The sequence below is a fragment of the Chaetodon trifascialis genome, chromosome 19 (genome assembly GCF_039877785.1).
Source record: "Chaetodon trifascialis isolate fChaTrf1 chromosome 19, fChaTrf1.hap1, whole genome shotgun sequence".
Classification (NCBI taxonomy): domain Eukaryota; kingdom Metazoa; phylum Chordata; class Actinopteri; order Chaetodontiformes; family Chaetodontidae; genus Chaetodon; species Chaetodon trifascialis.
This window is the reverse complement of record NC_092074.1, coordinates 24478961-24504394: the sequence shown is the minus strand read 5'-3', so window position 1 is coordinate 24504394 and position 25434 is coordinate 24478961. Positions and strand designations below refer to the sequence as shown.

Here is a 25434-nt window from a genome sequence, read left to right as displayed (position 1 = left end):
AGATGAACTCTCAACTTCCACAGCTTTGACACGGCTCGGTGCCGCCCTCCGTGTGGGAGCGACCAGACGGACTTGGGTTCAGAAAAATCGACATTTCATTTAAATAATTGCTTGATGGTGTCCTCGGTGTAGGCCGAAGAGGACAGATTTCTAAAATTTGAATTTTTAAGGGCTTGTGGATTGTGAGGTTTACAAATGAGCACCGACGCATTATAGCGCTAAAATTTTAACGCAGTTCGGCGTGACGGCAGCTGAAGCGGTGTAGGATCGGATCTCAGTTAAATAAGTAGCGGTTAGTGTGCTGGGTGTGCGCTGTGGATGTGCTAAATGTCTGAAGATTAAGGATTTTTAGATCCTCACTCTTATTAAATAGTAAAGAAATTGTGTAATGCGAGTTCAGAGCGGCATCTGGCGTGACGTTCACCCCGCACCGGACGGACAGGAGGACCGGCTGTAGAACATGTTCCTTCTAAATCTGTGATGTCTGGTGTGTCTGAACATCCGCCGAAATCAAATCTGATCTCTGTGACATGTGATCGTCTTCGGTTTTCAGCTGTAACCCATCGCTGCTTTAAATAATGTGGAAATAAGCGTTAAAACATCCATTTCTGAACGGAATCTGGGTTAACGTTTCGTTCGCGTAGGAGAGCGCGTTTGGCTTGGAAACGACACAGCTGATGAGCATGACAGCGGCTGGCTGTGGGATCTGATTCCTGCTGTCTGACTAACGAACTGAGCTTTTCTCTTCAACAGATGCTCCTCAGAAAAGTGCAGATTTTACCGAAACAGTCGCGGCTCGCAGGACCAGAGAGGAGGACTGTGACGGTTTACTGAGAGTTTCACTCGGATCTCTGACACATTAATACATTTGCAGATGAACCAAGATTATTTTTATTACTAGATTTTTGAAAGGGGTCCGGCGTGACGTTCCCTCCGCCACGGACAGATCGAGCAGGGATCTCCTTGGTAACGGTTGGTGACAGTGCCCCCCCCCCCCCTTCAGGGATGGTTGCTACTGAGATCCGCCGCCTGTTCTCCCACTAACAACCAGTACCAAACTGGGCCACTTCCAGTGAGCAGATGTTCTCCAGCAGAATGACTCTGAACCAGTCCAGCCTGCTGTACGGACAGCTGGAGGACCTCCAGGAACTCGCCTTCATCGAGAGGCCGATCCGCAGGAGTCTCAAGGTATTTCATATTTCAGCCTCACTGAGGAAATATGAACATGCAGCTGCTTACTGTCACACAGCTGGACGTGGTGCTGTGCAGAACACATGTATGACATGTGCTGACGATGATGATGGTGATGATGATGATGATGATGATGATGATGATGATGATGGTGATGATGGTGATGCTGTGACATGTTGTATGAGTCAGTGGGAGGAAGATCAGCAGCCTCCATGCAGGAAGCAGAGGGGAGACCCGTATCTGCGCAGCATGACGCAGTTTCTGTCTGTCTGTCTGCAGGGACAGAGACAGACAGTCAGACAGACAGTTTGTAGTACAGCAGCCTTCAGCTGAGGAGCTCCTCTTCTTCTTCACATCCAATCACAGCCTGAGTAATCCTGGAAATATCGTTCATCAATGTATTAGTTTTAGATTTATTTCCTGAGAAGTTCAGAAGTTTTCATGTATCTTCAGTGTCTAAACAGGAATGAAAGGACAATAACAGACAGTGAGGATCAGCTCTGAGGACACGCTGAAGTATTCATTAATGTTCAGAGTCTGTTCAAACTTTCCCGATGAAGATACATTTTATATTATTATAGCTGTGTCATATTGTCACGTCTGTCCACAGGAGGACATGTAGGTCTGAGAAACTGATTACACGTGATAAGTACTTATGTACTTCTTACAGTCGTTACAGTTTATAATTGATGTATAAATCATTGGTAGTCTGAGTACTAACCATGAATGAATTCATCAGTTTGAGCATAGAAATATAATGTAGTATAAAAGAGTACTACAGTTTAAAGAGTGTTTTTATTCATATTGTCCATATCCATTATCATTTTAATACATTCAGGAGGAAAAATTAGACGAGAGAACACACCTTCGTCTTCTTTTTCTTCATCTTCCTCTTTGTCTTTTTCTTTCCAAGATTTTATCCTTCTTTCTTCTCTTCTTCTTTGTCCTTTTCTTTTCTTCTCTGTGGACTTTTTTTCTTTTTCCTCATCTTCTTTGTCTCAATTATTTTTCTTCTTTGTCTTTTGTCTCTTTTGTCTTTTTCTTGTCTTTGTCTTTTTCTTCTTTTTCATCTTATTCTTCTGTTCACACCTGGAACTGTGTGGGTGGAGAGGGGCGGGGCTTCACGATGACGATGACAATGATGATGATGTGAGGGGTGGAGCCTGGGGGCGTCCTTTATGGGAGAAACCCCGACGTCATGACAACACAGTCACACACCCCCATCTGCTCCCACACACACATCAAGAGAGAGACACAGCTGACTGTGTGTGTGTGTGTGTGTGTGTGTGTGTGTGTGTGTGTGTGTGTGTGTGTGTGTGTGTGTGTGTGTGTGTGTGTACTACAAACGCTGTGCAGCGTTGTGATCACTCAGTGACACAATTGTTTCAGTTATATTTCTTTAAATGAAAAACATCTGAAGCCGTCAGGACAATTTCCGTTTTATCTGAACTTGTTGTCCAAGAACAGCAGAGTGCTATTTGTGCTAGTCATGCTAATCGTGCTAATCATGCTGATTTATTCTGCACCAGCTGAAGCTTTCCAGCTCTTGTGTTGCAGCACTTGACAGCGTTACTGAGCAGTAATCAAAATGAGACAGTACCACAGCTCATACTACCTGCAAGGTGTAACTTAGGCTGAGACGTGGAGCCCCTTCTTCCAACAGATACCCAACCTCCCATTGCTGCAGCCATGTGTCCTCCTCAGCACAGTTAGTGATTTCGCCTCACAGACTTTCTGTGAAGAGGTATCCTTGATGAATCTAGTCTTGGAAACATGTATGACTAGTTTTTGTCAAACTAATTTCAGATCAATATGGTTAATTCCTCTGTGCATTATTTGAATGTAGACTGTGTTATCATCAGCAGACATTGTAAAACCATTGAATTTTAGGGTTAAAGCTTGGTTTGCTCAGGGCAAGCCTTCAGGTAATTAATGTCCGCACAGTTTCTCTTTAAGTAGTGGAAATACGCGTGTGTGTTTGTGTGTCCTTGTATTTTAGGTATCGAAGTACAACCACCAAAGACTGAAACTCATTTATTTTCATTTTACAACACAGGATTGAACAGTAAAATGGAAGTTGTAGCCTATTTATGCAACACATACACAGAACAATTTCAATGTATTTAACATTTAGAACAGAATAGAATTAAATTGCATTGTGCATGTATACATCCAGAAAGTAATAATGCATTTTAAGTGCATTTTTTGAATTAAAACACCAGTAACAATCTAATGTTGATAATATGGTTGGCTTCTTAACATTAAAGACTCAAGAACTCTTCTTCTTGTCTTGTGTTGTGTTTGTGTGGAACTTGGTCCACCTCTCGAGTACAAAGCTCAGTCCACAGTGTTGTGATGGAGCCAGGTCTCCATAATGATGTGGGCCAACAGACTCTGATTTCCTGTTGCTGATTTAGCCCGAGTCCCATTTCTCCATTCCATTTTCCTTCCCTCCCTTCCTGCAGTAGTTACAACTGCCCCATGACGGCATTTGGTCCGTCTCAAAGTCCGCTGCACTTCATTCAGTCCCTGCGCTTCCTTTTTGTGATGCTGATGAGTGAATTTTAGTCAGAAGTGCACGCTTCAGCAATAAGCAATAAGCAATGCAATAAGCAATAAGGCGAAAGGGTAACGAATTAAAACAAAAAAAAAAAGAGAGAGCTACTGACCGCCTCATCTGCACCCACACCGCCGACACCATACTGCTAGTACATATGAATAACTGGTTTCTTTCAGAAGAATCTCCTCACCTTAAAACACACCTGTGAGCTTGGCAGTCATACAGGTGACTTATTTTCTGCTAAATTGAATATAAAGATATGCTGAAAAATACTGATTGATTTTAGAAACTGTTACAACCTGTGTGTGTTATTATCACACTTACATTTTCACAATGAAGACTTGAATTACCTGTGCACGTTTCTGATTGGTTGCTTGTTGTTTCCTGTCAGACAGCGGAGGAGATCGATCAGCTGACTGTGGATGAAGACCTGAATGACATCGAGAGAGCTGTGTACCTGCTCAAGTAAGAGCTGGGTGCTGTGTTTTGGTCTGCTTGACCTACAGTTCAAGAACAGTTGAAAGGCCTACAGATGTTTTTTGGACATTCAGTGACTCACCTTGAAGCATGACATAGAAGTATTGTACCGTAGATCCGTGAAAACAGAAAGGCAATGTTCCACAGAGTTTATACCATATTAGTTTTCATAGAGAAGAATGTAAAAAGTCAGTGATGGTCACAAAGTTTTGCTTTTGTTTTTTGTGGTGTTTTTTCAGCCTGTGTTAAAACTAGTTCACGTCTCAATTAGTTTTGAGTCAAGGAGAAATCAGAAGAATCCTGAACATTTTTTTAATATTGGTAGAAAAATTTCAGATGTACAGGGCCTGAAGGTGGAGGGAGAAGTTTCTGATGGAGAAGCAGTTCAGTCCTTCACTCTGACCCAGTAAACTCTGAAGCCAATTAAACATTGAAGGCAATAGTTGTCTGATCCCAGAGGCTCTAAACTAGTTCACTGAACTCATTCACTGTCTGGACTGAAAGCTGCCAGAGAACCAGGACTGAAGCTGCAGGATATAGAGATCCTGGACTGTGCCGATAACTCAGGATATGAAATGATGACAACTGATGTCATATGAGAAATCTGCCTGAAAACAGAGCCCTAAGTATGATACAAACAACCACAGGGCATACATGAGGTGTCTGGACTGGAGTTTTACACCGCTGATCAGACTGGTTGTGGGTGAAGCGTTGGCACTTTATTGGTTCAGATCCAAAATCGGATGAATTTATGTCCAGGTGTTGGCTTCGGAGTCTTTGCGGTTTGATTTTAGGTTCTTGCATTTTGATCTGTGATTAGTCTCACTTGAGGTATATGTTCGCTCTATATGGTCTTCCTCTTGTCTTGTCAGCGTGGGTCAGGAGGTACAGAGAGCAAGTGTCATCAGTAACCTGCCGAGCCTCGTCCGCCAGAATCCAGCTGAGACATTTCGTCGCGTTGTACCGAAGGTTCGGGTATGTACACAGCAACATCACAGACTGTACGTCAAGTAAAGTCACTACTTTCAGCGTGAAGGCAGCCACGGCTGGGTATCATGTGCAGTCACTCTGGGAAATGACAGCCATGTTGTGCAGGTGTGTCATTCAGGTAACCCGTCCAATGTGTCTCACTCAGGAGGTCCTGAATGGAGCAGGAGCAGAAATCCAGTTGGCAGCAGCAGCATCATTTTTAACCATTCTACAGGATGATATCATCCTGATCCACACCCACACCTATTCCATCCTGAAGACTGTCCTGCTACATCTGAATCACAGAGACACAGGTAACAACACCCAGACCACCTGAACCATCAGACACAGGTAACACCACCTTATCCAAGACACACAGGTAACAACAATACATGAACCAAAGATACACAAGTACAAACCTGAACTGACATTGATTTTGATGTTGATTTTGATGTTGACATCAACATCTGAACATCTCTTGATGTTGATATTGAAGTTGACAATGATGTTGACGTTATTCTCATTTAGACACTGATGTTGATTTGGCCTTGATGTTGCTGTTGATTTGATGTTGATATTGAAATTGATGTTGGATTTGATGTTGGCAGTGATGTTGATGTTATTTTGATGTTGATGTCAATGTTGATGCTGGCATTGATGTTGACAACCTTAATGTTGACACTGATGTTAATGTTGAGATTGATGTTGGCGTCGATGTTGCTATGTTTGACAGTGGTGAGCAATGCCTGGTTGGAGACTCTGCTGTCAGCCATTAACGCTCTACCCAAGGAGACCATCAAACAAGAGGTACAGTGAACAGGGTTACTGATTGATACCTTCCACCAAGACTCTGTTCTGGAACCAGCTGCTAATTACTGATTATTCATCAGTATTAGACCAATTTAAAATACTAAAGTCTATCATTAAAGCAGTCTGGGCAATTAGATTTTGTAAATAAGATGCCCACAAGATGTGCATGATTTTAAGACTTGTCTCTGTCTGGTACTACTCTGCTTCCTGTCTCTGTCTCCATCTGCCTCTCAGTATTCATCTATCTGCATCTTTACCTCTTACTTTACTCGTCCCCTCACTACCTGTCTATTTACCTGTCTATCCATCTGTCTATCAGTTTCTCTTTCTTACTACCAATCTCTTTCTTTACCTTTTTTACCGTCTACCCACCTTCTTTGCAGCCGCTCCTCTGTAACTCTCAGCTGTCTCTCTCTTTCTCATGTCCACCCGTTTCTTCTTCTCTATCAACCTGTCTCCCTGTTCAGGGCTTCTGGTGGTTAAACCCCAGCTGACTCGATCTACTTGTGTGTTTGTCTTCCTGTCCCTCTCTGTACCTGGCTGTCTGTCTACCTGGCTGTTTCTCTGCAGGTGCTGAACCCTCTCCTCTATCAGTCTCAGCTGTCTCACTCTCTTCAGGCTCGTCTGGCCAGCTGTCGCATTTTAGGGAAAGTTGCCTGCAAGTTTGATTCTCACATGTGAGCTGCAACACAGCATGTACATGCTGTACACGTGTACAATGCCACACACACTGTAAACTGTACACACTGTACACTGTAGTACCACACTAACTGTATACCCCCCCCCACACACACACACACACTGTAAACTGTACACACTGTACACTGTTGTCCCACATACTGTACACTGTAGTACTACACACTAGTACAACATATTAATATCCTGTCCTGTGACTGAAGTCTAATTACTATCAGCCACTAAGTATTTAAATGATCAAGATTTCTAAGCAGGCAGTTGATCCTATATGTTACTGTGTATTGAGCTCAGGTGTGTTGTTAGACCTGGTCTGACACTAACAGGAGTCTTTCCGGTGTATAAGAGTGAAGAAGGAGCTGCTGCCGTTGGTTCGTTCTTTATGTCAGGACGTGGAGTTTGAGGTCCGGGCCTGTATGTGCCGTCAGCTGGAGAGCATCGCCAGAGCGACCGGGTAAATGTCACCAAACACTGAATGAAACCAAACACAAATTAAACATCTTGCTTTGGTGAGACAGCTACTCCTGTCACCCCCTCAGAGTGGATGACACCAGGACAGAGCTGCTTCCTGAACTGGTGGAGCTCGCTGAAGATGAGGAGAGCAGCGTCCGCCTCGCTGCCTTTGACACCATCATTAACCTGATGGAGATGATGGACAGTGGTGAGTCATCGGCCAGATCTGTGGTTAATAATAGTCAGCATGGTTCTGGTTTCCTCAGACAGTGACAACGTAAGTCAGAGGAAAATGAAACTATAAAACATAAAGTTACAGCTTGACATGAAACTACTCTGTACAACTGCACGTAATACCACTTATGGCATTGCTTTGTTAACATCTGGTCAGTTGAGCAGGTAGGTGTAGGAGGAGCACTGTCAGCAGTTTGGAGAGTTTTTGAAATAAGCGACGATGACAAAAACGACAAAAGTCAAGCAGACTGAAAACTATACCAAATTGTCCAGAAGAGAGCTGAAAAGTAGCTCTTTTAACAAACAGTTTGATAAAACATCTAAACAGCCAACACAAACCAGAGTTCAGGGTTTCTGATGCTAGCAACAGGAAACAGCAACAACTACCAAACGCTGGAGAAGCTAAAGAAAATGGCCAGAGACCCACGAGTATCATCAAACATCAGGAGCTCTGACCCAGCACATTATTCTTGATGAGCAGCTGCAGATAAAATGTTGCCTTCTAAGTTACTGAAGCCGAGGTCTGAGATTCAAGCCTCCTCACAGAAACTGCACGACCAAACAGTTTGATGGAGCCGAAGCAGCTCTGAGAACATGCTTTTCTGAATATGAGCTCCCTATCTGACAGTATCAGTCCTCATCTGCTCTGGTTTGGTTTGAGGTGTTAACCTGAAAAGTGAGCTGCTCTGATGCTTTGACATCAGATGTGGTTGGTGTTGTGAGTGAGCTTCAAGGAAGTGTAATTATGTGTGCTTGGTCTGAGAAAAAGTGGTGTTGGTGCAGATCAGACTTAAATGAATTTATTATTATTATTATTATTATTAACAGCAATAATAATAATGATTTTATTTGTATAGCGCTTTTCATACATAAGAAAATGTAGCACAAAGTGCTTTACAATCAAAGATAAATAAAATAAAGACCATGAGACCATGGACCTTGAGTCCATGTTTGACCTGATGTCACTGACAGTTTTCACTAGTGCTGTCTCTGTGCTGTGATATTTTCTAAAGCCAGATTGATATACTTCAGCAGTGTCTGTCGAGGTCATAAAATCATTTAATTGGTTAAAAACAAGTTTTTCTAGGATCTTAAAATGGCAAGTTGGAAACAGGTTGATAGTTCTCTGGTAATGATGCGTCCAAATTGTTCTTCTTCAAGAGTGGCTTAACTATGGCAGTGGGGAAAACGCCGGTCTGTAACGAATGATAAATGATAGTCAGCAGATCATTTTTAAAAAAACAATAATAGTCTTTAAAAAATGATGTTGGAATGGGGGTCTAAAAGGCAGGTTGCTGAACTTAACTAGGAGATAACTTTCTCAAGCATGTCAGCATCCACCAGGATAAAATTCTCCAGTGTTTCCTCATTTAAAAGCGCAGATTCTGAAAAATTAAAATGCATATACTGACAATGTAAAAGATTAGATCTAATAGTATCTATTTTGCTTCTGAAGTGGACTGCAAGATCTTCACATGAAAGGTTTAGTTCAAAAGGTTGGTTAAAAACAGGGTTAATTAAATGGTCAGTGGTTGAAAAAAGGACTCTTGGATTTTTGTGATTGTTACTGATTCATTTTGAAATGTTCTTTTCTTGCATTTTTAACTGCCTTGTTGTAGATGGTCAGTTGTTCCTGAAAAATTTGAAAATGAACTGTTAGTTTGTTTTAAGGGGTTTGTTTAAGGTGAAGCATTGCAGCAGCAAGTCAACAGTCCACATCTCTATGAACACTACTTTCACTACCCTCCTCTCTCAGATGACAGACTCCATGTCGTGGTTCCCCTGGTGATGTCAGCGTGCGAGGTGTCTTCACCGGCAGACGAAGCTGTCGTGGCTTCTTTGTCCTTCCAGTTTGGGAAGCTCTGCAGCGGACTGGCAGGTGAGAGTAAATGCTGGTGATCAGCAGAGTTTCTTTCTTGTCTAAAGGTTAACCAGTCCTCAGTGGTGCCACTGGCCCTAGCCTGGGACCAGACTTTCACTCTGTTGTGGACTGGAGAGTTGTGTGGAGAATCAAAGACTGCATCTGTTTTTCATGAGGGCATGTCTGTCAGCAATGATAGTGAAACGTGTTCCATTGCCACTACAGGGTCAGTAATAGAGAAAATATTACCAATGTCAGACTTTGACAAGTCAGTTAAAAAATTCTGAAGATTAAAATGTTTATAGTTATGTGTGGTGATAATTTGAGATTGAAATTCAGAGATTTTAGAGTCTCTGAAGCAGGGGTTTGTGTGGTCTGTTAGTATTTATAGGAAGTGACTCTTTGTGACATGTACCTCTAATGTCAGATTAATGGGATCAGCTTCCTCAGAGCGAGAACAAGTGAAGGTCACATGACTGGCCTTCTTTTAATATAGGACCAGTTTAAATTTGAAAAGTGGGAACTGTGGTGATTGATTCACACTGAGTTCTTCTTGGATAGACAGTTCTTAAACCAGTTCTCTATAATAGTAGTTCATGATCTGCAAAGTCAAATGCTTCAGACAGATCAACAACTGGAGATAAAGATCTGATGATGTCATTAGTAACTAGCACGATCACTGTTATAGTGCTCCTGCCTGATCTATTATTAAATATCTATTATTGTCAGATAAAAACTCTTATTGGTCATTTACAAGAGAATAAAATACTTTTGCCATAACAGAAAGTCTGGAAATGGGATGATAATTATTCAATTAAAAATAACTAAATAAAGACGGGACCACAGCTACTTTCCAGGTGCTGGAGGATAAACTACAGTTTAGGATAAGTTTTTAGAAAGTAAGACGATCTGACCTGGGCTTCATTGCAAGTTGCCTCACTTATACATTATGGACTAACTGCTAAGATAAAGAACTGAAGAAAAGAAAGAGAATAAACAAATAAATAAATACAAGGGGTAGAGGCTCTGCAGTCTATTTACATAATCCATTTAATCCAGTTTCTTTCAAATTCCTCTTCTCTGTTTCTCAGCTTGTAAGTGATTCTTTCAATTTCTTTGATCTGTTAGTTTCCCATGGTGAGAGATGGCGGTTTAACATACGGCCAATTATGTGTGATTTGTTTTCATGCAGTTATGCCCATTATTGTAAACAAATATTTATCTCCTTCCCTCTCTCTTTCTTATGGGATGGTACCGATACGGGATGGTTGTAACAATCTCTTCGTTACCCCCCAAAATGTTTCCAACACCATGCCGTAATAAATAATGTGTGCATGGCTAGCTTCTGGTTCTGCACATTCCTCCAACATTTGAAAGTGAGCTGCTGAAAAGGGCAACATTGGATAAGCTCAGAGTGTCCTTTGGGAACATGTACCCGTGTGTTAGTGGAGTGAAAGATTAAAACCAACAGAAATAAAATGACTTTTGAATGTGTCTGCAATTGTGGTTCCACCCTTGATTACACTTTGACTTTCAGAAGATTAGGAAAACTCATTACTATAATATAACCTGGAGAGGAATTGACTAACTTCCAGAACTTGGTAGGGTCATTCAGATTTTCATTTTTCATGGAAAGATAGCAGTCTTATTTAGGTTTTGTTTTTTTTTTTGTTGTTTTTTTTATTGATTTTGTACATTTATTTCTTAAGAGTCCCATCCAAAGGGTCATTAGTTTTCTTTGGTTTGGCCTATGCAGCATCTTTTTGTCTGAAAAAAGAGGAAATAGATATCACTCATCCTAAATTTTCTTTAAGGGCCTTGTTTACCACAGACAGCCAAAAAAGTTGCTTTAAATAATCCCAAGATAGATCAACATCAGCCATTTGCGAGACAATATCAGGTCACTATTCTAAAGATTGGAAAAAGGCTTGTTCTTTGAAATGTTGAAATTGTCTTTTATTGATAAAACGTGGTGCACTGTGAGGATTCTTACAGGTTCTCACTGCACAGAACATCATTCCAAAATTTCCAACTGCAGAGAATCTGTGGGCTGTGTTTGTTCCAAAAAAGACCAAGTCTTCTGGACTTAACCAGCTCTTGTGGTTTAACTGAGTTGGTGAGTTTATTAGCTGCACCAGACAAAGAGTCACAGATGTTGTTTGATGGGTCTGAGGATGATGATAACCAGTCCCACCTTAGCTCTCTATGTAAAACCAACTCTCATTGAATCCATTTGTGAAGAGGCTTGGTAAGTGAAGTGGCCGCTTCATTTGAAGCTGAAGGCAGGTAACGTCTGACCACGACAGTATCTAAAGCATTTGGGAGGACTAATTTCATTACAGAGAGTTCATATGGGCTGAATGTGAGTGTAGTTTAAATTAGATTTAACTGTCTGTTAGAAAGACAGTATATCCCTTGATATTAATGATAATTTGTAATTATTTTTTTTATCTCAGAAATCTCAGAAAAGACCATTATGTTGGAGTCTGTCGAGTCAGCCCAAATTCTTATGAAGTCATTTTATTTACCAGACTGCGAACACTGACGTGGAAAAGCCATTCCAGATTCATTTTAGACATTCTAAGCTGAACAGGTAGAGCAAAGAAGATGTCCACATTTTGTGCAGTTTTATAACAAAGCCAGTGAATGTTCCAGGGATTTAGCGTATTAGGTGAAAGAAAGTAGCTACCATCACAGAGGAAATATTAGACATGAAACTGGATAGACAGGAGACCAGGTAGCACAGCCTGTGGTCAAACATTTTATCAGTGGGTGATGGACTTTGACAGATTGCTGTCACAGATTCAGTCTGTGATTTCTTTGAACAGAATGTGAATCTGCGCAGTGTCAGTATGGTGACCTGAGGATTAATGAGACATGGTGTCTCTAATGAGTGGTTCTTGTGTTTCAGGCTCTCTGTCAGATGAGCAGAAGGGCCGGCTGCTGCAGAGGTTTAAGGTGCTGTGCATTGCTGGTCTGCAGACTGAAGGAAACCAGACTGAGTGCAACAACGAGTCAACACTGATCCGCTGCAACTGCTGCTACAACCTGCCGGTAGATACAGAAACTCACCCAGAGTTCAGTTCAGTCTTTAATCGTCCAGATGATTGATGTCACTTCCTGCTCTCTGTCTCCAGGCCATGGTCGTGTTTTCTGACTCAGCACACTTCCTATCAGAGCTCTACCCATCTTTCTCAAGTCTTTGTTGTGACCAGGAGGTCAGCGTTCGACGAAGTGCTGCAGCCAGTTTCCACCAGGTCAGATAATAGCTACAGCCACCATCTGCATGCTCATGATATATCTATTTGTAGAGTCTTACCAGTAGTCGAGCTAAAAATGTTAAGTTTGTCTTGACAGTGGCACCAGAGGAAAGATCACAGGTTTGTTCCCAGACAGGAAGGAAATCAGCTGTTGAAGTGTGTGTCTGTGGACAGTGTTGGAAACACATACAGGTGTTGAATTCTGAAGTAACAGTACATCTGCAGACTTGCAGAATAAAACCACATGTCTCTACATCATATAGTTGGTAAGACTGTTTGAAAAGCTGTCTTCTGTGATGTCACATGATTGGGCCCACCCCTTCCTGTCAGGTGGTGAAGCTGCTTGGTTCAAATGTCCAGCTGGTCCACAAAGAGCTCCTATCTCTTCTGCAGGATGATGCTCTGGAGGTGAGATACCACACCCACAACACTGCTCAACCAATCAAGATGCACTGCTGCATGCTGCATTATAGCATTAACGTTGTTTACTGAGTTTTCTTTTTTTGATGTGCTCATACTGACATTAACCTAACTAACCTAAGAAATACCTGAACATTTTTTTTGAGCCAGAGCAACACTGCACAATTAACCAACCATTCATCAACCCAGGCCAGGCATAGCTTTTTTAATTTCGGATGTTTGTTTGCTATACGTTAGTTTCACATGATGGTGCTTTTATTGTTTTTTTTATTGTTGTTGTTGTTGTTGTTGTTGAGGTGTTGGATGCTCTGATGAATCACCTGGAAGAGACTTTGGAGGCAATTCTTTCCAGAGGAGAAAACCTGACACTGGACAACAAGGTGGGAAAATAAACCTCCACCACTAAAACTTGTTTGGAGTTTAACATGGTTTAATTATGCTCCTTTAGTTGTAGATATTTTCTCGTTCTAGATCTTTTTTCTCTGTTTTCCCTGTTTCCTCTCTAATTGTGGTTCTCTTGTGTCATCTGGTTCTTCTACGTTCTTTCCTGGTTCCTGTGGTTCTTCATCAGTTCCCGGAGCTACTGTCCGCTCTGCTGTCAGCGGAGCAGAAGGTTGGATGTTCTCTGCGTTGGCGGCTGCATGAGAAGCTGCTGCAGCGTTACAGCTGTCTGGCCAGACTGCTACCTGGAGAGCTGCTGCACCAGAGCTTTTCCCCTCGCATTTTCATTATCCTCACCACCAACGTCAGCACGACAAGCCATGATACGACACAACAAGACATGATACAACAGGTGAAACAGGTGAACAAACAGGTAACTTCCCATTTGGTTGTTATTGTTGTTACAGAAGGTGTTGCCAGTTCAGAAAGAGGCAGCTCGGACATTTTGCATGTTCCTGCGTTACAACCGCAAACAGGAGCAGCGTCAGGAGATGATGGAGCGACTGATCCAAGGTCAGAATACTGTAGTCCGTTGGTCTCTGTTGGTCTGAGTGTAATGTCACATATGAACAGGTGAATCCAGTTACCTGAGTGTGATGTGTCTTGAAAGACTTCTTTAAATCCACCACAAATGCCTGAATTCCTGTCCAAACTTAGGGACCCAGTCCACAGCAGAACCTATTCATGGCTGTCAGTTCATCACATTGTGTTTCTGATCTTCAGATTTGGCTCAGGGACGGAGTTACTGGAACCGTCTGCGGTTCCTTGATGTTTGTGAAATGGCAACTGAGATTTTCTCCAGAAAATACTTCAACAAACATTTCTTGATCCCTGCACTGGAGCTGGTCCACGACCCAGTCGCCAATGTCAGGTATCTGATAGTGTTCTGTCCAGTGTGGCATGTGAAACCTGATTTCTCTCTGACATCAGATGTAATTAATTTGCCTGTACCTGTCTGTCAGGTACAAGCTGTGCCAGTTGTTGCCCAGATTGCGTTCGTCACTCCGCTTGCCGGCTGACAAGCAACTGCTGCAGCAGCTTGACTTCTGCGTCCAGAAACTCCTCTGCAGAGAGAAAGACAAGGATGTGGTAGCCACCATCCGCAAGGTAACATCTTCACTACCTGAAGCCTGTCCAGACCCACTCCTCGGAGACTCTGTCAGTCTGTGAGCATAATCGTCAGTGATGGATTAACAGTATTCATAATGTTTTTCAGACAGTGTTGGAACTAGACAAACTGGACCTCACAGAGCCTGTAAGCAGCTTGTTTTCATGAAACTGTAGAATCACATCTGAGTGTTTTGTTTCACTCCTGATGTGCCTCCATCTGGTTTGTTTTCTCTTTGCAGTTTCACAAGAGACAGGAGAGGGATTTGCTGGATCAGAAGAAGGAAAAGGAGGAGACTCTGCTACTGGAGATGGTGAGTCTGAACCTGACAGATCTTGTTCAATCACTATCTGTTTTATTCTAATGGCGTCGCCTCTGTCGTCAGGAACAGCTGGAGCGCCAGCAGAGTGAAGGGAAATTGAACTCTGAAAAACATGCAGAGAGAAAACGTGAGTAAAACTGTCATGTTTTATTTTTGCCTAAAATGATTCACTGATGATTGATTGTTGGAATATATGCAAAGGAAAAGTAAATGCTGTGTACTGTTTTGGTTAACTTCTCTGACTGCTTGGTGTATTGATCAAAATGGGCTCCTGCTTTGTAGTCCAGTCTGTAAACTGCCTTTCTTGGACAGGAAGAGACAGTAAGACCTCTCTATCTGCTACCAAATCCATGTCTGTGTCCTCGTCTGGAGCCGCTTTGTCCTCCTCCGGTAAGACAAAAGTAGATAAAACATCTGTTTGTGTTGGCAGTTAAGTTTGGAGCAGTTTGGGGAAGACTCCCAACATTATCTGTATATTCATGGTGGTTCAGTACAATCCTGACTGTAATGGCTGTTTTCTGTCGTAAATCTCGCAGTGAAAATTTAGAATCTCATGTAAGCAAAGATTCTAAAATGTCTAGGCATATCAGGACCATCAGGATCATGTGTGGAATACAAACAATAATGATGATGATTCTTCTTCTTACAGGTAAAGAGATGAGGAAGGCTAAACTGTCACGGAGTCGATCACTCAGCAGTCAGCCAACAACATCCAAATCGACCAACTCAGACAGACCTCTGTAAGAACCGTTGGTCACCTTTCCCTTTAAACTGTCACTTCAAGTTTAAGAGAAGTGAGACTAATGGGTGGATTGGTACTGCAGATGCTGCACTGGACCGCTGTGGTTCAGAGGGAGCTGATTCTGAACGTGAAGCCCTCAGATGTGGTCCTGGTCTTTGTGTAGTGGCTGAAAGAATGAGATGTTGGATCCAAGCAACTGAAATGAGTTTTTTTGGCAGGGTGTCTGGCCTCAGCCTTACAGACAGGGAGGGTAGCTCGGAGGAGAACCTCTGCTCCTTCATGCTGAAAGGAATCAGCTGAGGTAGTTCAATATCTGATCCATATCCTCCCGGAATCCTCCATGTGAAGGAATAGAACCCTTGGTTAGACCAGAACACATTGGATTATAGGTCCCATCAGGCTCCAGCACTGACCAGAACACACTGAAACATCAGGTCTCCAGGAGTAATTTTTCTTTAACAATTCTATTTAAAATGTAATATTTTATTTTTTGCCTCCTGGAGCCTCTCCACCTCATGCTTGGTGATGTTTTTCCTCATCCTCTTGGCCTTCATCACATTGTAGACTTTGTAAGAGTCAGACATCAATAATCTTTGCCCAGCTACTTTGTGCCTATGGCTGGGGGGTGGGGGGGTGTCATTAGTTTAGTGAATGACATTATGAGGTCAGAAAGAGACAGGAAGGCAGCATGTTAAGGCTCAAAATGCAGGTCACAGATACTTGGTTTGAATAATAAACTATGGTTTGAAAAATAAAAGGGTCTGTTGTCTCGAAAAGGAATATGATGAGGAATATGATCACTGGGAGATGTTCTGTGTAGATCCAAGATGGAGTGGGCAGGCAGGTGAGGTGAGTCAGCAGCTTTTCCCATGGTGGACTGAGGCTGGACAAACTTGGCAGGTTGAGACACGAGGAGGACAGACTTGGTTACTTGCAAAAGCGGGCGAGGCAAAACTCAACAAAAAAAGAACAAAACACAAGCAGAGCTGAGACGTGTTAGCAGACTACAGGGGACAAAAGTCTGGAGAAGACTGGTGAGGAGATCCAGGTTTTTATCCTTCGGATGATGGGTGTGGGGAGCAGGTGTAGGTGAAACGTGATAGCAGGGAACCGCCCAGTCCAGAGACACACATATAAGAAGAGGCTGACACGACGCAAACAAACAGGAACAGGAGAAAACACAGAAAACACCAGGAAAGGCTTCCAGATGGTGCAGATACCTTTCACTTACTCTCTCCTGAACTCTTGTGTTTGAGTCACTTTGTTGCAGTGATGTAGAGGTGTCCTCAGGCTGTGGTCAGTATGCCGCTTTTAAGTGTGGTTACATGTGCCCCTTGAAACTTGTTGCTTGGTTTTAAGTGGCGAAGATCTGTTGGTATCTGTCACCGGAGATGTTCAAACAAGGACAAAAACAAGTGTTCTTATGCTCTGTTTGCTGGTTCTGTGTTTCAGGAAAGTGAAAGAGCTGAGCAGTGGACCCGGAAAGTCCTCCATGTTATCGAGCAAAGGTGCCAATTCCTTACATACACCTGCATATTTAAACGCTGGTTTTGTCTAAATTCCAGTAGTGGCTTTCAGGGCTGCGTGGGCATCATAGGACACTCAATGTGATTGTCCTTATTCATACCTTACTTGTGTTCTATAGATGACTCCTTGAGGACTGCCCACTTCACTTTGGCAACCCAGTCCACGTCCCCGATGCCTGTCCTGATCCGCAGTAACACCACCAGCCTACTGGAAAGAGCTAGCACACTGGAACACAGAAGCAGCACTATGGACCACAAGACCACCACCTTAGACCAGAGAGATCATAGAACCATTACACTGGATCACAGAACCAGTAACATGGACCACAGGAACAATATGATGGAGCAGAGAACCAGTACAATGGACCACAGAACCAGTACTTTGGAGCACAGAACCAGCACCATTGACCAGAGAGACCATAGGACCAGTACGTTGGACCAGAGAGACCATAGGACCAGTACTTTGGACCAGCGCAGTAAAACCATGGACCGGGGCTGCACGGTGAAGGACAGCCAGTCCAGAAAGCTATCGATGTGAGTTGCTAAAATGTTATGGCAGTAGAACCCTATGAGTTAATGATTCCACATGGTTTATACATTGTTACACTTTGTAATCCCTCAGACCAGGTCCAGGACTGGCCCCCAAACAAGACTTTCTGTGGTTTTATTAAACCAATCACAGGGGCCTTCATGCATCAACATTTGTGTTGGCCTTTATCTGAGACCATCCTTCCCTGAATCCCTCCAGCACAGTAATTCAAGGAGTGGTGATGGATTTACATGGTGGCATTCTACAATATAAATAATTTTAGAACTTTAAGAGCCAGCATGGACTTGTTTTGATCTTTTGTGGTTCCACTGTCAGAAACAACTTTGTAATCCTTTCCAGTTGTAACCTTGACTTCATTCTGGTTTAGGCCTGTATGAACCGTGTAGTGCCTTTGTTCAGATCTACTTTCACCCAGTTATAGTCAATAGATTATGCTTATTTATTCCCTAGCCTTTGAAATTTTGATCTAGGCTTTAGTTTATTGCTGCTTTATGGTCTAAACTTAACTTCAGCTTCATTCTGGTTTTGGCTTGTTTTAACACTGGTTTGCCTGAGTTAAGACCTCTTGTTTACACTGCTTCAGCACTAGATTCCCTTTGTTTGAGACAGCTTTTGACTGATATAACCTGGTCCAATATATTGCTTCCTCAAGGCTGTCTTGGTCATGGTTTAGCCTTGTCTCAATCCTAGATTATCAAAATTGAGTCCTTTTATTGGTTTAGCCCAGATATCATTCTGGTTTGAATCTGGTTTAAGCTTGTTTTGAGTTGACTTGCTTTAGTTTAGCAGCAGCTTTACCCTGTTTCAGCCCATCTTTAACCCTATTTTAACCCGGCATTTAAATTGGATTATCTTATTGTGCTTCAGGGCTAACAGGGCCCCGGTTTAAACCTGTTTTAATCTTGGGTTACCTCCATTTTGTCCTGTGATTAGCTCTGATATTCTGCTTTACCCAGATTAATCCTGGTTTTGCCCTGATTTAGGCCTATTATTGTTGAGCTCCCACTTTATTTTGGTTTGAACATGTTTTAACACTGGCTTTGCTTTCTTTTCGCCCCACATTCACCCTGTTTCATGCTATATTAGTCTTGTGTAATCCAGTTTTAATGCTGTTCTGATTTAACCCAGACTTAACTGAGCTTTATTTGCTTTTCGTGTCTCTCCAGAACAGAAAAGGCAGATGTCAGCAGATCTGAAACTTAACTGTTGTAAGACATGATTTATGTCCTGTTTGTTTTTTTGTTTGTTTGTTTTTTTCAATCTACAGAAACAGGAAGTCAAACTCTTTCAGCGTCCAATCAGGACGGGATTGAAGATGATGATGATGATGATGATGATGATGATGATGATGATGTCATTATACCTCCACCAGGCCATCAGCCCATCAGCAGTCAGGGAGTGATTTCCATATAAACAGCAGCTTCATGACCGAAAGAAGGAGAAACATTTCCCAGAATGCAACAGGACATCATCTCTTCCTCACCGTCATTTTAACAGAGACAGTCGAAGCTGAGGTCTGCTGCTTTTATTTTCTGAGCACTGTGTATTCCAATGATCTCATCTCGTCACCTGATTGGTTCAGTAAAGTCCACATACACAAACTGTTGGTGTGTTGTTATTGGCTCTTGGTTTCAGCTGCATGCATCTAATTGGTTGGGTAAATGCTGACATCACAGGACAGTTTTTTAAATCTTCTCTGACTTAAATGCAGATTCCTGTTTGAAGATAATTTGAGGTTTTACAGACTCGTCTATTCGTGTGTGTCCATTGGTTTGGAATATGTGATGTCACTATCATGTTTGATGACATCATGTGGCACTTTAGATAGCTGCAGATGATTTTTTTTGTTCACACCAGAGACTGGAAAAAGTGACATTTTAATGTTTAATATTTTACAGTCGAGGTTTACTGCATATGTTTTTAACAGTACATATTCCGACAGAGTTAAATACACTAAGTGTTTCAGTCACACAGTACATATGGTATGATAGTGGTTGCCATGCTAACATAACATTCATTAAACAAAGCTGAGGCTGTTCTTTGTCTTTAACTGACGATCAGATCATCCACAGTTCAGGGTTGAATTTCTCCGCCAGCAGCCTGAAGGCTCACGCTTCAATGTCAGGGAGGAAACACACTCACCCCAAATATGTACTACTACCACTTCTCATAGTAGTACAAGTAGTTCTAGGTTTTCTACACTACTAATGTGTGATGTTCCTTGTAAGTTCACAGGTTTTGACCAGATTTGTTTTAGTGTAGAGCCTTCATAGCCCAAGCAACGTCACACAGACAACAGGAAACAATTCAAGCTCTGGATTTAATATCATATTTTACATTTAGCCTAGTTCCTGTAGAGGGCAGCCTTTGGAGCATCCAGTCAGCTGAAGTTAGAAGACGACAATGACGACATTTCGAAGTTTTGTGATAAACTCTTATGGCTGCATTAGGCCACCTGAAAGTCAAAACTGTGTTCCTGCTCTCAGGCAAGAAGTTTAACTTCTCTCAAAATCAAACCATGAAATCAAAACAGAGTGACAGAAACAAGATGGATGGCAGTTAAAATAAATCCAGAGCATGAGCTAAACCGACAGATCAGGCGGGCGCAGCTTAGTTTTATTTCTTGGTGGGGTCGATGACTCGGCCCATGAACAGCACGCTGCCGGTCATTTGCTGGTAGATGATGAAGATGAAGGGTCTGTTGATGGTCAGTCGAGGAGGAAGAGTGGAGAACACGTTGGTTCCACCTCCTGGGGTGATATCGCCACCGCTCTCGTCGACGGACACAACGGATTTATGATAAACCTAAAGATGAGAAAACAAGTGTTTTTCAGAAAGAACGACAAAACAAAGACAGAAAATACAACAGGGATAAAAATAAATGAGCACAAGAGGTTTAACTGTGTTTTAAAGGTGGTGCGTTGCTGGATTTAGGGGCGTCTAGTGATGAGGTTGCCAATAGCAACCAGCTGAACACTCCTCGTCTCACCCACTATAAACAAAGTCCCTCTACAGTCAGTGTTGGTTTGTCTGCTCTGGGCTTCTGTAGAAACATGGCGGACTCTGTGGAAGAGGAACTGCTCCCTCTGTAGACATAAAGACTCATTCTAAAACACAACTCTTATTCTCAGGTGATTCTACACTAATGAAGACATAATTATGAATATTATATTCCATTTCTGCCAGTAGATCCCTTAAATCTGACACACGGCGCCTAAACTTTTGAGTCTGAATGGAAAACAACCAAGCATCCAACCCACAGGCTCGGCCCTGTCGGGTGGGATCAATACCTCTTCATCAGCACTCCTCAGACTGACAGGACGGCTTCGTGGACGTCTGTACAACCAGCAGCTGTGGTGGTCCACAGAACTGTTTGTGTTCAGGTTTCTTCACTCAGTCAAGTCACTCATAAGAACCACCTGGACTGACAGAAACTGAACATCGCTGGTTTTCACTCATCACACTGTCGATGCCTCAGACTCACGAGCAGCTTTTTGCATCGCAACAGTTTGTATTTTCTTCCTACGTGTAGTTTCACTTATCTGAACTACTCTATAATCTTTCCACGTACCCCATGAGAACTGAACAAGTACCCTTTGTGGTACAAGTACGTCCTGGTTGGTGGGAACCACAGTTTCACATGACCTGCTTTGCAGCTGTCCAGCAACATGTAGCTCTTGTAAACAATGTTTTGCTGACATACTAGACACTGAGAGGGTTTACTAATGTTTCTCAGCTGGAAAAAGCAGCAACGAATCAAAGAGGTGACATGCTGATCCAAAGCCAAAGCCTGGTCCAAAGGCTGAACCACAGCTTACAAGGCAAGACCTCCGTTCCACCAGCATTAAACTGTAGAGCATTATCAGACAGTAGCATTTAGGCGGTCATGTTTTTTGACAGGTACAATATCAAAAGAAACGACACATATTTATGAAAGCCTCTCCTCATAGTGAAGTGTTTTCTCACATAATTATGACTCTTCTTTCTTATTTCTGAGAATGTTACATTTAAGAGATTACACATTATATATATATATATCAGAAATCTAAGAATTCATGTCAGGAGTAAATATAGGAGTAATTATGCCATTATTACAAGCTACTCAGTTCAAAACATGAGAAAAACACTTAAAAAGGACTTATTTTCTATTTCTAAGACTTTTACTTGCAGTGAAACAACAAGAATTTCTGGTTGGGAGCTCACCTGTGTGAGTTTGGGTCCTTTGGCTCCACCCATGTTGATGATGTCAGCATCATCCTGAAACACCTGAGTGATGTTAAGAGTTTGCAGGACATCACGCAGCGAGTAGGAACGCTCCAACAGGAAGCGAGGCAGCTGCACCTCCAACTTCCTGATTACAAAATAAAATAATAAACAGAAACCATCACAGCCTCTAAAGGTTTCATCTCTGAGGGTCAAACCGTTCAAATCTATTTGCTTATCAAAAACCAAAACACTTCACAGAAAAAAAACCGTCTGAGAAAGAAGGATGACAGAGAAAAGGTGAGATGGAGGATCCAGAAAAGGAAGGAAAAGGAAAGCATAAACGATGTCTAGGTGGGTCAACGATCCTGCATGAGGATCAATGCCAGGGACTCCCCACCAGTCAGCCAGGACTGAAGAAGCCTAGAAGCCTCTTGGACGAGAGGAGAAACATCTTCTAGAACCTCAAGCAAGTCCAGCTGCCTTTGGAAAGAAGCAGGACCTGGATGAATGAGAATCTTCACGTTCATTCAAGATGTGGCTTCATATTATCCTGCTTCCTTTTGGTAATCTTTGGACATGCCATCTAAAAATATGTGGAGTTGCACCTTAACATTCGAGACAAAAAGAAGAAAGTTTGAGCTTTTCCAAAACTGAAACCCAAAATGATGATGCGTTTCTTCAAGAAACACATTTCTCTTCAGATGAGTCAGGAAAACCACATAAAGGCTCTCCTGCAGCACAGGGCCCAGCCAACGCTGACTAATGGACATTTTCAGTTGAAGTTTGTGAAGGCGACTGATGGACGAAGGAGGGAGTAGAAAGAGAAAGTAGAATCAGCCAATCAGGCTGCACTTTCCATCATGTCTGTCCAGACTCACCTGGTATCTGCAGTAAAGACAAGAGCTGGATTGAACGTGTTCAGTGTGTTTGATGGTGAACTTCTCTCTACATCAACATGTCTGATCCAGTGAATAATGTCCAGGTAGAGACATGCTGTCTTCACTTAGAGACTGTTTGTCCAGAGGAGGACAGAGGACTGATAGAGAGCTAAATCACATGGAGCAACGACAATCACCTAAAGATCAATATCAGCTCAACCAATCAGTTTCAGCTGGACGACCAAGCTTCAGACATGGACGCTGCTGCAGATGCAGACGGTCAAAGTGCTTCACACACGTTCAACCGACAGCAGAAGATCTGAACCATCAGAGTCACTGATTCAGGACCAGACCACATGAAACGTGGTCTCGGTCTGGCCTTCAGGTCGGGACTGATGCTGCTCAATAACGGACAGAAAAGAGTTCCTGCACAACATGATGATGTCACAGTGGAGATGACCTTTGACCTTCGGACAGAAAACGTCATCACTTCATCATTTTATCCTCTGAGACATTTGAGTGAACTTTGGTCATAATTGGTGTACGAAGTCTTGAGCAATGGTTTTGAATATAATTAATTAATCTTTGAGTCCAAATGAACATTTGAACCAATTAGGGAGGAAAATTATTTAAAAAAAGAGAAAATGGGTCAGGAAGGAAGTAGGAAAAGGAAGAACAGATGGAACAGGGGGGGAGGAGGGGAAAAGCAGGAAAGCAAAATATGAAAGAGGATGAAGGAAAAAGAGAAAGAGGTTAGATGGTAAAAGAGGAGGAGAAATAAAAAAAGAGATGGAAGAATAGAAAATGAAATGAGGAAGGACCGAAGAAAGCGAAGAAGGAAAAAACAAAAGAGTGAAGGAGAAGAGGAAAGACGGAGGGAGGAAGGATCAAAGTAAGGTAGGAGAAAAGGAGGCAGGAAAGGAAACAGGGAAGAAGGAAAAGGTGTCTCACGTCTTTTTCAGTTGTCTGATCCAGGCCTGGATCTTCTCGGCAGTCACTTCCTCCTCGACAGAGGTGATGTCCACGTCTTCATCGGGCAGCACCACCAACATGGCCGTCCCATCTGCCATCGGCAGCTTCAACACGCCGACCTTCACGGAGCGGTCGTACGCCAGGAAGTACTTATCAGCCCTGAACATCATGGGAACCATGACGACGTGATACCTGTCCACGTAGAAACGCTCATCCTGAGTGAGTGACGAGTTAAAGGACGGACTGAAGCGGGCTGAAACAGGGACAAAACTTTACTCATACAGGGAAAACTTTATTTACAACATCCACCAAAGACAGACAAAAACACTCAGTGGTTTGATTGGACAAACGTTGAGACTTTTCTCTTCAAAAATTACATTAGCCCCGCCCTCTGACAGATAGCCCCGCCCCTCCAACAGGTAATACGTACTCTGGTAGGACGCCGCGGTGGCGAGAAGCAGTTGGGTCTGGGGGTCCAAGTCGGTAACCAGATCCCGGACCTGGTTTCCGGTCTGGTCCTGGGCCCAGCGGTTGATAGTGTCGATGGCTTCCTGCGCCACCGTGTAGGTCAAACTCTGAGCGTTTCCCCCAAACTTTGTCTGAACCAGATCAAGGTAGGATGGTGGCACCTTGAAGCTCTGTGAAGGGAGGATGGCCACGCCCTGTCTCAGGTTCATGGCCACGCTCCCCTGAGGGACGACCGTCCTCAGATTCTGAAACAGATCTTAGAACAGCAGAGACGAACAGTAAGCTTACAGTTCAGTTCAGTTCAGTCTGAAGTCCTCCTCTGGTCCCGACCACTGACTCCCACCGTCTGACCTCCCACCTACATACCCGGCAGGGTCTGAGGGTCCAGTCCAGTCAGACCAAGTCCTCGAAGCAGCTGGTCCTGGGTCGGCCCACCGGTGGTCGTCAGCAGCGCGGACAGCGCAGCGGACAGCGTGAAAGCAGACAGGAAGACATTGTCATCGGTCCGGCTGGATACGGCTCGGTACAGCCGGGCGGCAAAGTCTGCGTTACGATTGGTTAGGTCAGAAGGGTCAACGGTCTCAGAGGAGGCCAGACTCAGGAGGAGGATGCTGACCAATGAGAGCGGGACAGAGGGAGTCATGGTGATCGTCCCGTCTGCTGGAGGAGATGAGAGCAGAAGCTGAAGTGACGCTTACTGACTGGTTCTGTCACATTTACAGGATTTATAACTCTATAACGAAATCTGAGCATTAGATTATCATTATCAATATCACTTTTAAGGGTCAAATTTGGAAAAAGCACACAGTGACAGAAGAACAACACGAACAAACACAACAAAGTTCAGCTATTAGTCCCTGACAGAACTTCATCTGGAAAATAACGGTGTGAAGGCAAGTCTTAGTCTGCAGGTGTTTTTATCTGATGTATTTCTCAGGTGAGACCACAGACTGGATCAAACATGGACGTCGTCGCTGTGACGTCACCTTTAGGTTCCTGAAGAGCCACCGAAGCTCAGTGGCCATCGCTATCTTGGCAGCACCTGACTCCACAACTCCCAGCTAATCCAAACCTGGACAAAGAGGTGGAGCTGAGGTGGCCAAACGAAGCCTGATCACTGAGACCTAGAAGCTAGCTGTCACTCTAGTGACCACGCCCATAATTATGCATAACTTGAAGTCTTAAATTAACTCAATTACATACACATCATGAGTGAGAAAACCAAAACCGTTTTCTGTATCTGGCTGCAAACATGGTTATTTCTGCTCTAAAGTTGGGGGTCTATGGGGACTG

General features: G+C 43.0%; 2 protein-coding genes across 4 annotated transcripts in view; one reads left to right on the top strand and one right to left on the bottom strand.

Annotated features, from left to right (window-relative positions):
- Positions 1–19216, top strand: ppp4r4 (protein phosphatase 4, regulatory subunit 4). Of its 2 annotated transcripts, none has more exons than XM_070987757.1 (25): positions 1–1188; positions 4143–4216; positions 5101–5203; positions 5364–5511; positions 5931–6004; positions 6578–6684; positions 7047–7154; positions 7240–7361; positions 9144–9266; positions 12160–12302; positions 12386–12505; positions 12839–12916; positions 13225–13308; positions 13500–13673; positions 13777–13882; positions 14093–14240; positions 14332–14476; positions 14586–14624; positions 14719–14790; positions 14869–14926; positions 15112–15189; positions 15449–15539; positions 16994–17049; positions 17187–17601; positions 18885–19216. In XM_070987757.1, the coding sequence occupies exons 1-25, from the start codon at positions 1081–1083 to the stop codon at positions 18928–18930; spliced, it is 2820 nt and encodes a 939-aa protein (XP_070843858.1). In that variant the 5' UTR covers positions 1–1080; the 3' UTR covers positions 18931–19216. The 2 variants fall into 2 exon arrangements, with proteins under 2 accessions (XP_070843858.1, XP_070843857.1); XM_070987756.1 differs by having other exon boundaries at positions 14863–14926.
- A 271-nt stretch (positions 19217–19487) lies between these two features.
- Positions 19488–25434, bottom strand: part of serpina10a (serpin peptidase inhibitor, clade A (alpha-1 antiproteinase, antitrypsin), member 10a) — a 7146-nt gene continuing 1199 nt past the window's right edge. Inside the window, exons 2-6 of one of the 2 annotated variants that reach the window (XM_070987764.1) lie at positions 24508–24798; positions 24104–24397; positions 23653–23926; positions 21821–21968; positions 19488–20422 (exon numbers count right to left, since the gene is read on the bottom strand). In XM_070987764.1, the coding sequence (XP_070843865.1) occupies positions 20234–20422; positions 21821–21968; positions 23653–23926; positions 24104–24397; positions 24508–24784 (1182 nt within the window). In that variant the 5' untranslated portion in view covers positions 24785–24798 and the 3' untranslated portion in view covers positions 19488–20233. Of the gene's footprint in view, positions 20423–21820; positions 21969–23652; positions 23927–24103; positions 24398–24507; positions 24802–25434 lie in introns of both variants that reach the window. The other variant, XM_070987763.1, reaches the window with a different exon arrangement.